Genomic DNA, 16,150 nt, shown 5'->3' with positions numbered 1-16,150 from the left:
CAGACATCTGTTAGGGTTGGAAGGGACCTCAAGGATCAGCCAGTTCCAACCCCGCTGCCATGGGCAGGGTCACATAGAATACACAGAATAAACCAGGTTGGAAGAGACCTTCAAGATCTTCGCGTCCAACCCACCAACCAATCCAACACCACCTAAACAACTAACCCATGGCACCAAGCACCCCATCAAGTCTCCTCCTGAACACCTCCAGGGATGGTGACTCCACCACCTCCCCAGGCAGCCCATTCCAATGGGCAATCACTCTCTCTGTATAGAACTTTTTCCTAACATCTAGCCTGCACTTCACACTGCAGCAGGTTGCTCACAGCCACATCCAGCCTGGCCTTCAAAACCTCCAGGGATGAGGCTTCCACCACCTCCCTGGGCAACCTGTGCCAGTGTCTCACCACCCTCATGGGGAAGAGGGTGCAGGTTGGACCCAGCCCGATTGCTGTAACTCTCAAAGCAGCTGAAAAGCTGCAGCTGGCTGTGAAACCAAAGATCATCTGTGTCCAGGTGCAAAGGAAGAAGTAATATTTGCCAAGTGGGAAAAGGACCACAGCAGAACTGAGCATCTTCTGCGTGGGGCAGGTGACGCAAGAAGGGGGTCTCACGATTGGCTTTCCCGGAGGGTGAGGTGTTGCAGGGCGGCATTAAGGACCTGGTGAACCCTAAGGCTGAGCTGTAGTGCCTGCAGCAGTGGGCTCCACTGAGGTGTTAAGGCTGGCCATCTCCTCTTGCAGTGAACGGCGGCTGGTCCACCTGGTCCGAGTGGTCTCCGTGCAACAACCGCTGCGGGCGGGGCTGGCAGAAGCGCACCCGCACCTGCACCAACCCCGCGCCGCTCAACGGAGGCTCCTTCTGCGACGGGCAGCCCTTCCAGAAAATCCCCTGCACCACCCTCTGCCCAGGTAAGGCCCATGCAGAAACCTGGCCCCTGCTGGAGAGCGTGGCCAGAGAGGGGCAACGGAGCTGGGGAAGGGTCTGGACAACTATTCTGGTGAGGAGCACCTGGAGGGAGCTGGGGTTGGAGGAGACCTCAAAGATCATCCAGTCCAACCTGTCACCCAGCACCTCATGACTGCTAAACCATGGCACCAAGTGCCACGTCCAGTCCCCTCTTCAACACCTCCAGGGATGGGGACTCCACCACCTCCCTGGGCAGCACATCCCAATGGCTAACAACTCTCTCTGGGAAGAACTTTCTCCTCACCTCCAGACTAAACTTCCCCTGGCACAGCTTGAGGCTGTGTCCTCTTGTTCTGGTGCTGCTTGCCTGAGAGAAGAGACCAATCCCCACCTGGCTACAACCTCCCTTCAGGAAGTTGTAGAGAGCAATGAGGTCTCCCCTGAGCCTCCTCTTCTCCAGGCTAAGCAACCCCAGCTCCCTCGGCCTCTCCTTACAGGGCTGTGCTCCAGACCCCTCCCCAGCCTCAATGCCCTTCTCTGGACATGTTCAGGAGTCTCAATGTCCTTCTTAAATTGAGGGGCCCAGAACTGGATACAGGACTCGAGGTGTGGCCTAACCAGCACTGAGTATAGGGGCACAATGACTTCCCTGCTCCTGCTGGCCACATTATTTCTGATGCAGGCCAGGATGCCATTGGCCTTTTGGCTACCTGAGCACACTGCTGGCTCATATTCAGCCATCTGTCAATCAGCACCCCCAGGTTCCTTTCTGCCTGGCTGCTCTCCATCCACTGATCCAGCCTGTAGCACTGCATGGGGTTGCTGTGGCCAAAGTGCAGCATCCCCGCTGCTCCAGTTTCAAACCACTGCCCCTCATCCTATCACTGCAAGCCTTTCTAAAGAGTCCCTCCCCAGCCTTCCCTTAGTTCCCCTTCTGATACTGAAATGTAGTTCTAAGGTGTCCCCTGGAGATTTCCAAGCTGAACAGCCCCAGCTCTCCCAGCCTGTCTTCATGGGAGAGGTGCTGCAGCCCTCTAGGATCATCTTTCTGGCCCTGCTCCAGCAAGTCCATGTCTGTCTTGTGCTGGGGGCCCCAAAGATGGACACGGTACTCCAGATGAGGTCTCAGCAGAGCAGAGGGACAGAAGCACCTCTCTCAACCTGCTGGCCACGCTGGGGAGATATCTGCAGAGTGGTTGGGACAAGGCTACCCAAAGATCTCCTGGAAGCATGGAGAGGAGCTTTGAGGAGCGAGCCCCAAGGGGATGACCCCAGCCTTGTTCTGATGTTGTCTGTTCTTGTTGGGCTGCAGTGGACGGCGCCTGGACGGAGTGGAGCAAGTGGTCAGCCTGCAGCACGGAGTGCACACACTGGAGGAGCCGGGAGTGCTCTGCCCCCGCGCCCCGCAACGGCGGCAAGGACTGCAGCGGCCTCCTGCTCGACTCCAAGAACTGCACCGACGGCCTCTGCATGCAGAGTGAGTGCTCAGGGACAGGGCTGTGCATGCAGAGTGAGTGCTCAGGGACAGGGCTCTGCTTGCAGAGTGAGTGCTCAGGGACAGGGCTGTGCATGCAGAGTGAGTGCTTAGGGACAGGGGCTGTGCATGCGGAGTGAGTGCTCAGCACAGGGGCTCTGTATGCTCAGGGACAGGGCTGTGCTTGCAGAGTGAGTGCTCAGCACAGGGGCTCTGTATGCTCAGGGACAGGGCTGTGCTTGCAGAGTGAGTGCTCAGCACAGGGGCTCTGTATGCTCAGGGACAGGGCTGTGCTTGCAGAGTGAGTGCTCAGCACAGGGGCTCTGTATGCTCAGGGACAGGGCTGTGCTTGCAGAGTGAGTGCTCAGCACAGGGGCTCTGTATGCTCAGGGACAGGGCTGTGCTTGCAGTGAGTGCTCAGCACAGGGACTCTGTATGCTCAGGGACAGGGCTGTGCTTGCAGAGTGAGTGTTCAGCACAGGGGCTCTGTATGCTCAGGGACAGGGCTGTGCTTGCAGTGAGTGCTCAGCACAGGGGCTCTGTATGCTCAGGGACAGGGCTGTGCTTGCAGAGTGAGTGCTCAGCACAGGGGCTCTGTATGCTCAGGGACAGGGGCTGTGCTTGCAGAGTGAGTGTTCAGCACAGGGGCTCTGTATGCTCAGGGACAGGGCTGTGCTTGCAGTGAGTGCTCAGCACAGGGGCTCTGTATGCTCAGGGACAGGGCTGTGCTTGCAGAGTGAGTGCTTAGCACAGGGACTCTGTATGCTCAGGGACAGGGCTGTGCTTGCAGAGTGAGTGCTCAGCACAGGGGCTCTGTATGCTCAGGGACAGGGCTGTGCTTGCAGAGTGAGTGTGGAGGGACAGGGCTCTGCAGGGGGCTGCTGGCCCTGCTGCTCCCCTCCTTGCCCATGCCATTGTTGGCAACGTCTCCCAAGCCAAAGGGGCAGGCAGCAGTGCTGCTGCCACCTGACTTGGACTTGTGTCTTTTAACCAAGCTCAGCCCAGTTGTCACCTGGTGGAACGATCGTCTTGGGGGATTATTGGTGGGATCTAAATCTCAGTGTCCCCTCAAGCCTTCTGAAGCAGTGCTGGGTTTGGGGTCTCTACTGAAATAAAAGCTGGTTGGGGTTCATTGGGGCAAGCTGATGGGGTCTCAGCTCCCTGGAAACATCTGACCTGTGTCACTGCTTGGTAGGAGCCCTGGCTCAGCCCTGGTAATAGCAACAGCAGCAACAACAACTGCTGGTGCTGCTATGCTCTGGGTGGGCACACCAGAGGCCAAGTGGCCAATGCTGCCACCTGCTGCTGTGTGACACCACTGTCCCCTTCAACGCTGCCACAGCCAGGGAAGTCCTGTTAGCTGGGAATGTGCACCCCAAGGGCTGGCTGGGCATGGGGATGATGCCCCAGCACCAAGCTTCTAGCTGGCTTTCTTCAGGCCCTAGGGAACGATGATGTTGCTCTCCCATCCCTTCCCACCATGCTGCAGCCCCTCGTGGCCCCCCCCAGGCTGGCTTCCCCCCTGCTGCCTTTTTGTTTTCATCTCATCCTCATCATCACCTTCACCTTTTATTTTCTAACTTTTTTTTCCCCCCCTAACAGATAAAAGAGTTCTAAGTGAGCCCAAAAGCCACCGTAAGTGTTCATTTCATGGCCATTTCGTTTCTTTGCAAGGCAGTGATTCGGTTTTGCTTTGTCACATCCATGCCAGAGGTCCTCAGCAGCTGGGGCAGGGGGTGGGGCCTGGAGGGAAGAAGGAGCAGCCACCCCAGAGCTCTTGTGTACATTAAATCCCCATGCTCTACTTTGCACCTCTGTTCCCATCCCCCCTCCTGTTTGCTGCCTGAAGTTCTTGGGTGCACCACAGGCTCAGAGAATGGGGGTTGGGGGGGGGGGGTTGGAAGGGACCTCTGGAGATCATCTAGTCAAACCCCTCTGCTAAAAGCAGGGTCACCCAGAGCAGCTTTGTGTCCAGGAGGGTTTTGAGTATCTCCAGAGAGGCAGCCAGGATGCAGCTGGTGTCTCATCACCAAAGCTACTCTCTAGGTGTCAACACCTCTCGGTGAGGAGTTCCCCTTCTTTGAGCTGGGGGTGCTGGAGGCGTGAGGGTTCCTGTTTCTGGCATCCAGAGAAGGGGAACTTGGGGGATGAGGTGACACCTCCCACAAGTGGTATAATCCTACCATGGCTGAGATCAGCAGGCTTGGGGTAGGGCTTCACTCCAGTGTGAAACCAAGAGCTGGGGCGGGGAGCGTTGAGGGAGGAAAGAGGAAGGGTTGAGCTGGGAGCTTCGCTGTGCTTCGCTTTCCCTCTTCATCCCTCTCCTTCCTGGGCAGACCTGTCCAAGACACACCAAGCATTTAAAGATGGAAGGCCTGATGGCAGGGGAGGGGAAGATGTGGGAGCTGAGTGGTGTCTGTGTAGAGGCAGTGACACCTGATCTTTCTGGATTTCTGGAGGGGCACATTTATGAGTGTGGTGGGCTGAAATTTCCCCCCTCTCCCCCAACATTAACTCTGCCAGAGCAGCTCAGTGTGGGATGCACAGTGGGATGGTTTAGAATTCTCTCTGTTTTCCTTTATTTTGCACCCAATAGTGATTTGTTTACATCTTACTACTTCTATGCTCAAGATCTGTGAAAAAAATTTAAAGGCATAGCCTAAAACTACCACAAGGAGATGCATGGGTGGGTGTTAGGTTAGCTCCTCAGGGTTCTCTCTGCTGGATCACAGGGTGTTAAGGGTTGGAAGGGACCTGAAGATAAGAGTAGAGTAGAGAAGAGCAGAGTAGAGTAGAGTAGAACAGAATTAACCAGGTTGGAAGAGACCTTTGAGATCATCAACTCCAGCCTATCACCCAGCACCATCTAATCAACTAAACCATGGCACCAAGCAACCCATCCAGGCTCTTCCTAAACATCTCCATCATCAAGTCCAACCCCCCCTGCCAGAGCAGGACCATAGAATCCAGCACAGGTCACACAGGAACACATCCAGATGGGGCTGGAAAGGCTCCAGAGAAGGAGACTCCACAACCCCTCTGGGCAGCCTGCTCCAGGGCTCTGTGACCCTCACAGTGCAGAAGTTCCTCCTCATGGTGAGGTGGAACCTCCTGTGCTGTAGTTTCTATCCATTGCCCCTTGCCCTACCCCAGGGTGCAGCTGAGCAGAGCCTGTGCCCTCCCTCTTGACCCCCAGCCCTCAGATCTTTATAAGCATATGAGGGTTGATAGCTTCCTGAATCTGAGCTGGGCTTCTTGGTGCTCAAGTTTGCATGAGGCATGGTGAGGTGTCCTCCAATGGTCTGTGGGGTTCACCCTGGGCATCACTCTTGGCTTCTGGACTGCCACAGCCTTTCCAGTAGTCCCAGTGCCCATCTTCCCCTTCCTGCTGTGGTGGGTTGAAAATGCATTACATTTGCCAGCCCAGCCCAGCTGGAAGCAAATGAAAGCTGTCTTTACAGGCAAAAACTACAATCTGCAAGGAAATGCAGTGAATGTCTACAGACTAGGCAATATTTACAGGTATTTACAATTAATAACCAGCACAACCACCCCACCTGGCAAAAACCCAGGGGAGCTACTAACAGCTTCTCCCTCCCTGCCCCCCTCCCCCCCTTACCCCCTTGGACACAAAGAGAGCTGTGGGCCTGCTGCTTTAGGGCCATGGTTTGGTGCTGCCCCTGCAGTGCTGGGTCAAGGGCTGGGCTGGGTGATCTCTTCCAAGTGATGTAATCTGTGACTCTTTGGAGTATCAGTGGGGAGGCAAAACTCACTTTGGCAGACAGCTTTCTCTTCCAGGCTTACTGGCAGCAAGTCCTGGTGCTCCCTTAGGCTCTAATCCACAGGGAGGTGAGCTGCACCACAACCTTCAGTTAATGACAGGGTTTTTTTTCCCCACCCTGTTTTGGATACAAATGCCTGGCCTTGGACATTAGCAGTGATGGACAATGTTTGAGTGCTATGGAGGTGCAGTTTCAGTCTTGGCTCTGCTGTAAATGATCCCTAAGTGATCCTGCTTTGGCAGGGGGTTGGACTGGCTGCCCAGGGAGGTGATGGAGTCTCCATCACTGGAGGTGTTTAGGAAGAGACTTGATGGGGTGCTTGGTGCCATGGTTTAGTTGATTAGGTGGTGCTGGGTGATAGGTTGGACTTGATGATCTCAAAGGTCTTTTCCAACTTGGTTAGTTCTCTTCTCTTCTCCTCCTTCTCTTCTCCTCCTTCTCTTCTCCTCCTTCTCTTCTCCTCCTTCTCTTCTCCTCCTTCTCTTCTCCTCCTTCTCTTCTCCTCCTTCTCTTCTCCTCCTTCTCTTCTCCTCCTTCTCTTCTCCTCCTTCTCTTCTCCTCCTTCTCTTCTCCTCCTTCTCTTCTCCTCCTTCTCTTCTCCTCCTTCTCTTCTCCTCCTTCTCTTCTCCTCCTTCTCTTCTCCTCCTTCTCTTCTCCTCCTTCTCTTCTCCTCCTTCTCTTCTCCTCCTTCTCTTCACCTCTTGTCCCTTCCAGAGCCAAGCAGCCCAAAAGAGAGAAAGATCATTCACCAGACTAATTCTTATGGTAGCTACCTCTCCAGTGGGACTGTTTAGAACTTACCATTAGGTGATCCTGCTTTGGCAGGGGGGTTGGACTTGATGATCTCTTGAGGTCCCTTCCAACCTCTAATGTACTGTGGACAAGTGGAGGAACAGTGAGGCCTTAGAACTTAGCCAAAGCAATGCAGCCAAGGCCAGCAGAAGCACAAAGTTAGTATCTCCCAGAGCCAGGCAGCCAAAAAAGAGAGAAAGGTGATTCACCAGACTACTTCTTATGGTGGCTACCTCTCCAATAGGTGTTTTTTTACACCCAAGGATGATTTGTTTACATTCTACCACTTTCTGTTCCCAGATCTGTGGAACATTTTAAAGGCACAGCCTAAAACTCCCACGCCTGAGGCAGGGGTAGGCTTGGGGAAGCAGCGTTCCCGGTGCTCCTTTCTCACCTTCCATTGCTTCTATCCCTCGCAGTGCTGGAGGCCACGGGGGATGTGGCCCTGTATGCTGGGCTGGTGGTGGCCATTTTTGTCTTCCTGGTGATCCTGATGGCTGTGGGGGTGGTGGTGTACCGGAGGAGGTGCCGGGATTTCGACACGGACATCACGGACTCCTCAGCCGCTCTCACCGGAGGCTTCCACCCTGTCAATTTCAAGACCTCCCGGCACGGTAAGAGCCATAGCCCCTGCAGGTCCTCCTCAGCAGCTCAGTGAATGTCAGATTGGTCCCTGGTGCACCTCCAGCCCCAGTTTTCTAGGGGAATGTCACAGAAACCCAGCGTGGTGGGGGTTGGAAGGAGCCTCTGGGGTTTATCCCAGTCCAACCTCCCTGCTGAAGCAGAGGCACCCACAGCAGCTTGCCCAGGATCACAATGGCCAGGTGGGGTTGGAATCCCTCCAGAGAAGGAGACTCCACAACCTCTCTGGGCAGCCTGCTCCAGGGCTCCAGCACCCTCACAGCAAAGAAGCTTCTCCTTCTGTTCAGGTGGAACCTCCTGGATGCCAGTTTGAGCCCATTGCTTTCTGTGCCGTTGCTGAGAACCACTGAAAAGAGCCTGGCCCCCATCCTCTTGCTCCCTTCTCATTTAGGTATTGATCAGCACTGATTAGATCCCCTCTCAGGCTGCTCTTCTCCAGATTAAGCAGCCCCAGCTATCTCAGCCTTTCCTCCACTCAGAGATGCTTCAGTCCCCTCAGCATCTTCACAGCCTCTGCTGGGCTCTCCCCAGTCCTTTTTGAACTGGGGAGCCCAGAACTGGATATAGTACCTCCAGATGTGGCCTCACTAGGGCAGAGCAGAGAGGGAGGAGAACCTCCCTGGACCCGCTGGCCACACTCTTCTGTTGAGCAAGTGCCTGGTGGAAGGCAGAGAGCTGCAGCCCAGTGCTGTACCTGTTGCACCTTCTGCACGTCCTCCATCCCTTGCAGCTTTCTCAGAGTCATGTCTTCCAGTCAAGCAGTGCTTTTCCACCTCTTCGTTCCTGCCACCAGCTTCATCCCAGGCCACCAGCACCAGAACAAGAGGACACAGTCTCAAGCTGTGCCAGGGGGAGGTTTAGGCTGGAGGTTAGGAAGAAGTTCTTCCCAGCAAGAGAGATTGGCCATTGAGATGTGCTGCCCAGGGAGGTGGTGGAGTCACCATCCCTGGAGGTGTTTAGGAAGAGCCTGGATGGGGTGCTTGGTGCCATGGTTTAGTTGATTAGATGGTGTTGGGTGATAGGTTGGACTTGATGATCCCTGAGGTCTTTTCCAGCCTGGTTAATTCTATTCTATTCTATCCCACCTGTGTTTCCTCCTCCTGCAGACAACCCCCAGCTGCTGCACCCCTCGATGCAGCCGGACCTGACGGCCAGCGCCGGGGTGTACCGTGGCCCCATGTACGCCCTGCAGGACTCCTCTGACAAGATCCCCATGACCAACTCCCCCCTGCTCGACCCCCTCCCCAACCTCAAGATCAAGGTCTACAACTCCTCCACCACCACCACCTCCTCCTCACCGGGGCTCCACGACGGCACAGATCTGCTGGGGGGAGTCCCCGCGACCGGCACCTACCCCGGGGACGGCAGCAGGGATGGTCACTTTGCCAACGTGAGGAACAAAGCCCTGGGCTCCCAGCACCTCCTCAGCCTGCCCCGGGAGCCTGGCAACAGTGCCAGCGGCACATTTGGCTACCTGGGAGGAAGGCTCACCGTACCAGGCACTGGTAAGCCCTGGGCTGGGGAGGAGGGTGACTTCGGCCGCTGAATGAGCAAGGAGTTGCTCTTCTCCGCCCTCTGCTATCCCAAAGGTCATCGAACTGTCAGGGTTGGAAGGGACCTCAAGGTTCACCTAGTTCCAACCCCCCATACCCTGGGCAGGGACTCCTCACACTAGATCAGGTTGCTCACAGCTTCATCTAGCCTTGCCTAAAATACTGCAAGGGATGAGGCTTCCACCACCTCCCTGAGCAACCTCTTCCAGTGTCTGACCACCCTCAATGTAAAGAATTTCTTCCTAATCTCCAGTCTTGATCTCAGAGGATCTCAGAATACATCCAGTTGGGGAAAAGACCCCAAAGATCATCCAGTTCAAGCCCTAACCCAGCACTGAAGGGTCAACACTAAACCAAGTTCCTAAGCACCAGGTCCACAAACTGTTTAAACACCTCTAGGGACAGTGACTGCCCTGGGCAGACCACTCCAATGTTTGAGAACCCTTGCAGTGAAGAAGTGCTTCCTAACATCCAGCCTGAACTTCCCCTGGTGCAGCTTCTGTTTCCTCTGGTCCTGTCACTTGCCACCAAGGAGAAGAGGCTGCTTTAAGCTCAGGTGGCTGTAGAGAGTGATGAGGTCTTCCCTCAGCCTCCTCTTCTCCAGACTGAACAACCCCAGCTGCCTCAGCTGCTCCTCAGAAGGAAGGCAGGAAGCTATTCCAAAGCCAGACTCCTCAGGGTGGAGGTCACAACCTCCTGGCACTTCCCTGGCTAGCCCTGCCATCAATCCAGGGCCAGTATCTTGTAGCTGAGGAACACCTGGTGATGTTGACTGAACATGAGCCAGGAGTGTGCCCAGGTGGCCAAGAAGGCCAATGGCATCCTGGCCTGCATCAAGAATAGTGTGGCCAGCAGGAGCAGGGAAGTCATTGTGCCCCTGGACTCAGCACTGGTTAGGCCACACCTGGAGTCCTGTGTCCAGTTCTGGGCTCCTCAATTTAAGACATTGAGAGACTTGAATGTGTCCAGAGAAGGGCAACGAGGCTGGGGAGGGGTCTGGATCACAGCCCTGTGAGGAGAGGCTGAGGGAGCTGGGGTTGCTTAGCCTGGAGAAGAGGAGGCTCAGGGGAGACCTTCTTGCTGTCTACACCTCCCTGAAGGGAGGCTGTAGCCTGGTGGGGGTTGGTCTCTTCTCCCAGGCACCCAGCACCAGAACAAGAGGACACAGTCTCAAGCTGTGCCAGGGGAAGTTTAGGCTGGATGTTAGGAAGAAGTTCTTCATAGAAAGAGAGATTGGCCATTGGAATGTGCTGCCCAGGGAGGTGGTGGAGTCCCCATCCCTGGAGGTGTTTAGGAAGAGCCTGGATGAGGCACTTGGTGCCATGGTTTAGTTGATCAGATGGTGCTGGGTGATAGGCTGGACTCAATGATCTCTGAGGTCTTTTCCCACCTGGTTAATTCTGTATGTTTCTCCTGTGGTGCTGTGGGCTGGCCTTGCCCTCCCCAGCAGGGTGGAGGGGTGGTTTGTCCCTCCTTTCTGTGACTAACTCCTGCCTGTGCCATGCTAGGGGTGAGCCTGCTGGTGCCCCACGGGGCCATCCCCCAGGGGAAGTTCTACGAGATGTACCTGGTCCTCAACAAGGCAGAGAACGCCCTGTAAGTCACACCACCGCCACCCCGGCTGCTGCTCCTCCTGCTGGCCTTGGGAGGCTTGCTTGGTGAGCAGTGTGCCCTTCTCCCCTGCCCAGGCTGCCCTCGGAGGGCACGCAGACGGTGCTGAGCCCGGCGGTGACCTGCGGCCCCACCGGCCTCCTGCTCTGCCGCCCGGTGGTCCTCACCCTGCCTCACTGCGCCGACGTCGGCTCCTCGGACTGGATCTACCAGCTGAAAACACAGTCCCACCAGGGCAACTGGGAGGTAAGCTGGGGACCCAGCTCCAGGGAGGTTCTCCTCCCCCTCTACTCTGCCCTGCTGAGGCCTCCCCTGGAATAGTGCATCCAGGTGTGAGCTCCCTGGTTCAAGAGGGACAGGGATGTGCTGGAGAGAGTCCAACAGAGGGCTGCAAGGATGCTGAAGGGACTGGAGCACTGCCCTGTGAGGAGAGGCTGAGAGCCCTGGGGTTGTTTGGGCTGGAGAAGAGAAGACTGAGAGGGGATTTAATCAATGTTTATCAATATCTGAGGGCTGGGTGTCAAGAGGGAGGGGACAGGCTCTGCTCAGCTGCACCCTGGGATAGGATAATGGATAGAAACTCCAGCACAGGAGGCTCCACCTCACTGCGAGGAGGAACTTCTGCACTGTGAGGGTCACAGAGCACTGGAACAGGCTGCCCAGGGAGGTTGTGGAGTCTTTCTCTGGAGCCTTTCCAGCCCCATCTGGATGTGTTCCTGGGTGACCTGTGCTGGATTCTCTGGCCCTGCTCTGGCCAGTGGGGTTGGACTCAATGATCTCTGGAGGTGCCTTCCAACCCCTAACATCCTATGAACCCAATCCCTGCGGCCACAGAAGGCCACAAGCATTGTGGGTTGCAGCCCCCGCCAGCACACCTCCCCTGGATGATGGATGGGCTGTGACCCTCGGTCTTGATTGCTTCTAGGAGGTTGTGACCCTGGATGAGGAGACCCTCAACACTCCCTGCTACTGCCAGCTGGAAGCCAAGTCCTGCCACATTCTGCTAGACCAGCTTGGCACCTACGTCTTTGTGGGAGAGTCCTACTCCAGGTCGGCCATCAAGAGGCTCCAGCTGGCAATCTTTGCACCTACCATTTGCACCTCCCTGGAGTACAGCCTCAAGGTCTACTGCCTGGAGGACACACCAGATGCTCTGAAGGTAACATTAACACCAACATGGGCTGCCCCCTCCTTCCCAAAGCCTGTTTGTGCTGGCAGTGAGTTGCTGCCTGGTGCGCCTCTCGGGATGTCCTGGCCCCAGGGAGCAGGCAACCTGATGCAACTGCCTGCAAAGTGACCACAGTGAAACAATGAGTGTGTTTACTGATCTCCCTGTCCTCCCTCACCCTCCCTGATGGCAACAAGGAAGGTGCTGCTCAGCTCCCCTGCTGGGCTCCCTTCCTGCACACCTCACATGAGAGGTTTTGCTGCAGCTGCTGCTGCTGCTGGCTGGGGTTTCTCATGCCATCACAGAATCCCAGCATGGTGGGGGTTGGAAGGGATCTCTGGAAATCATCTAGTTCAACACAGCAGATTGAGGTGGTGGAGTCCCTCAAGGTGTTCCAAAACCAAGCAGGCATGGCACTATGGGACATGGTTTAATGGCCATGGTGGTGCTGGGTCAATGGTTGGACTTGAGGATCTCAGAGAGGTCTTTTCCAACCCAAGCAATTCTGTGATCCCATGGCCAGGCAGGTTTGGAGAAGGTCTCTGGAGAAGGAGCCTCTGGGCAGCCTGGTCCAGCACCCTCAGAGTAATGAGGGTTTTTTTCCTCATGGAAAAACAAACCAAACCCAAAACACCACCACTTGCTGCTGTGGTTTGTCTTGGTGTTCTACAGAATGTATTAGTCCTGCATGGAGACATCTCTCTGCCCTCCCTGGGGAGGGTTTTGTGGCCTAGATAGCACCAAGTGCAGCACTGGAAGCTTGAGTTGTGATGCTTTGGCTGCTTGGACCAGCGGTGTGGTGGCTGATGGGTTCCCAGTGACTTGCCCTGTGCTGTCAGGGTTTGCTGCAGTGCCTCTAGGTGGGGATGGAGACATCACTCTGGCTCCTTGATGGCATTTTCTTTCTGAGAGCTGCTGGTGCCATTCTGGGATGGTGTTAAAGACAGGTTGGGTGACCTTTGTGTTGGACCCTGGCACTGTCTGAGGAGTACAGAGGCTCATCTGTTCTAAAATCCAAGTTATCCCAGGATGATGGAGCTTGGAAGAGATCTCTGGGGATCATCCAATCCAACCTCCCTGCTAAAGCAGGGGCACCCACAGCAGCTTGCCCAGCATCCTAATGTCCAGGTGGGTTTGGAATCTCTCCAGAGAAGAAGACTCCACAACCTCTCTGGGCAGCCTGCTCCAGGGCTCCAGGATCCTCACCCCAAAGCAGTTTTTCCTCCTGTTCAGATGGAACCTCCTGGGTTCCAGTTTGTGTTCATTGCTCTTTGTCCTGTCCTGGGCACCACTGAAGGGAGTTTGGCATAGGTGGGGATGGCATGTGAGATGGGTTGGCAAGTCCTTGGAGGGCGGCTGGCAAGGCAGAGCAGAAGCTGCTCTGCTTAGGAGGCTGGTGGGCTGCTTGCTGCCGCCGGCTCCTCTTGGCAGGAGCACGCCTGGCTTTGGCTCTGGAGTGGGGAGAGGAGCAGCCCCTGCTCTTCTCCTGGGTTTCATGCTGCCTGTCCTGCTGCCCACAGGAGGTGCTGGAGCTGGAGCGGACGCTGGGTGGGTACCTGCTGGAGGAGCCCAAGCCCCTGCCCTTCAAGGACAGCTACCACAACCTGCGTCTCTCCATCCACGACATCCCTCATGCACTATGGAGGAGCAAGCTGCTGGCCAAGTACCAGGTGAGGGGCTGAGGCCGGAGCGGCTGGCGGCCCGGACCGGGGGGACACCACCTTCAGCCAGGCACCAGGGAGTTGTGAGCACCTTGGTCTTACCTCCAGAGTTGTCTCCTGAAGGATTGAAGTCGGTCTTTCCCCCGGTGGGATGCGGTCTGTGGGGTCCACCTCCTCCCCGTGGGGAGTCTGGAGGAGGTGGGATCCTCCCAAGGGAAGCTGCTGGAGCCTTTGCTGAGCCCATGCTTTGGTGATCTGCAGGAAATCCCTTTCTACCACATCTGGAGCGGCAGCCAGCGAGCTCTGCACTGCACCTTCACCTTAGAGAGGTACAGCCAGGCCTCCACCGAGCTCACCTGCAAGATCTGCGTGCGGCAGGTGGAAGGGGAAGGGCAGATCTTCCAGCTCCACATCGCGCTGGGAGAGGTGAGTGGCTGGCAGGCGGGAGGGCAGCAAGAGGACGCGCCCGGGGCGCGCTCTGTGCCGTAACAGCTCTCCCTGCTCGTCTCCTCGCAGCACACCAGCACCTTTGACACCCTGCGCTCCCACCACAGCGGCAGCAGCGCCACCACCAGCACCGCCCAGGTGGGACCCTATGCCTTCAAAATCCCCCTCTCCATCAGGCAGAAGATCTGCAACAGCCTGGATGCCCCCAACTCCAGAGGAAACGACTGGAGGCTTCTCGCCCAGAAGCTTTCCATGGACCGGTGGGTGGTCTGCTCGTGCTTTGCTTTCCCTTCCTGTGTCCTTCACTCTGTGCACCCTCCCTAATCCAGGCATCCAGTTAGGCCATGTCCAGCTATATAGGCCCACCTATAAATCATAGAATGGCTTAAGGTTGGAAGGGACTTGAGAGAGCATCTCCTCTAATCTCCCTGCCTCGGGCAGGGACACCTCTCAACTAGACTCCCTGGAGGTGTTCAAGAGGGGATTGGACGTGGCACTTGGTGCCATGGTACAGAAGTCATGAGGTGTCTTGGGTGACAGGTTGGACTTGATGATCTTTGAGGTCTCTTCCAACCTTGGTGATTCTATGATTCTGCTTGCTCAAGGCCTGATCCAACCTGGCCTTGAACACCCCCAGGAAGGAGGCATCCCCAACCTCCCTGGGGAACCTATTCCAGAGTCCCACCACGCTGGTACTGAAGATCCAGTCTAAAACTCCTCTCCTTCAGCTTCAAACCATTCCCCCTTGTCCTGTCTCTAGACAACCTCACAAAAAGTCCCTCTCCAGCCTTCCTGTAGGATCCCTTCAGGTATTGGAAGGCAGCTCTAAGGTCTCCCTGGAGACTTTTCTTCTCTAGGCTGAACAACCCCAGCTCTCTGAGCCTGTCCTCACAGCAGAGGTGTTCCAGCCTGGTAATGCTGAGGAACATGGTTTGGTAGTGACTTGGTTTGATTAATGGTTGGACTTGATGATCTGGACTTGCTGGTCTTTTCCAACCAAAATAATTGTAGGACAAATAGGGATATAGGTCTGTGGAGTTAAAGCCATCTGTATCCATGCATCCATCCATGCCACAGTCCTGGGTCTCTGGTCACTCTGAACTGGCCTGTATATAGCTGGGACTATGCTTGTGCTGGCTTCTGCTTGGGTTCACCTCCAAAGACTGAAGGAAGGGAGGGTAATTCCAGCAAAACAAAGCTTGTCTTGCTTCTGTATGCATGCCAGCTCTGTATAAAAGCTGAAGATAACATCTGGAGGGCTTTAGCATTTGTGTCATGGCATTTCCATCAAGCTTCATAGAATCATGGAATTGTCAGGGTTGGAAGTGACCTCAAGGCTCAGCCAGTTCCAACCCCACTGCCATGCCCAGGGGTACCTCACACTACCGGTTGCTCACAGCCACCTCCAGCTTGGCTGCAAAAACCTCCAGGGATGAGGCTTCTATCACCTCCCTGGGCAACCTGTGCCAGTCTCTCACAGTGAAGAACTTCTTCCTAACATCCAATCTCAATCTACCCACTTCTAGTGCTGTTCCATCCCTCATGTTGTAGACAGATTTGCTGCTCCAGTGTCCTTCCTCCTTGGGGGTTGGACTAGATGACCTTTGGAGGTCCCTTCCAACCCAGACCATTGTGTGATTCTTTGACTCTGTGATTCCTTCCACCCCCCAAGGGCACTGCACCAACGTGGACCTCCTCTCTTGTTTCCCCTTTGTAGGTATCTGAATTACTTTGCCACCAAAGCCAGCCCCACTGGGGTGCTCCTGGACTTATGGGAAGCCCAGCACCAAGACGACGGCGATCTCAACACCTTGGCCAGTGCCTTAGAAGAGATGGGCAAGAGCGAGATGCTGGTGGTCATGGCCACGGAGGGAGACTGCTGATGATGCTCCTCACAACCAGGAGGATAAAAAACTGTGGTGGGGCAAGGGTTGGAAGACCCTTCCCTGATGGCAGGAAGCGGGGAGGCACATCCAGCCCCGGGCAGCGGCTGAGCGAGGAAGGGCCGAGGCCAGCGCTCCTCCCTCCCTCCCCGCGTCACTGTCAGCCTTAGAGACCCATCCTCAGCGTTTACAAAGCAATTCAAGTGTTACACAGCATTCCTCTTCCTC

At 55.8% G+C, this 16,150-nt stretch overlaps 1 protein-coding gene across 1 annotated transcript in view; it reads left to right on the top strand.

The window, feature by feature from the left end:
• The window catches only part of UNC5B (unc-5 netrin receptor B), a 92,612-nt gene extending 76,462 nt beyond the window's left edge, over positions 1-16,150 (top strand). The window contains exons 6-17 of the mRNA XM_054174751.1: positions 744-911; positions 2,222-2,386; positions 3,986-4,018; positions 7,377-7,571; positions 8,706-9,104; positions 10,661-10,748; positions 10,841-11,009; positions 11,689-11,922; positions 13,452-13,601; positions 13,854-14,018; positions 14,109-14,299; positions 15,757-16,150. Of these exons, the coding sequence (XP_054030726.1) occupies positions 744-911; positions 2,222-2,386; positions 3,986-4,018; positions 7,377-7,571; positions 8,706-9,104; positions 10,661-10,748; positions 10,841-11,009; positions 11,689-11,922; positions 13,452-13,601; positions 13,854-14,018; positions 14,109-14,299; positions 15,757-15,922 (2,123 nt within the window). The 3' untranslated portion in view covers positions 15,923-16,150. The remainder of the gene's footprint in view (positions 1-743; positions 912-2,221; positions 2,387-3,985; positions 4,019-7,376; positions 7,572-8,705; positions 9,105-10,660; positions 10,749-10,840; positions 11,010-11,688; positions 11,923-13,451; positions 13,602-13,853; positions 14,019-14,108; positions 14,300-15,756) is intronic.

The sequence above is a fragment of the Dryobates pubescens genome, chromosome 30 (assembly GCF_014839835.1).
Source record: "Dryobates pubescens isolate bDryPub1 chromosome 30, bDryPub1.pri, whole genome shotgun sequence".
Taxonomy (NCBI): Eukaryota; Metazoa; Chordata; class Aves; order Piciformes; family Picidae; genus Dryobates; species Dryobates pubescens.
This window is presented reverse-complemented; position numbering and strand designations above follow the sequence as displayed.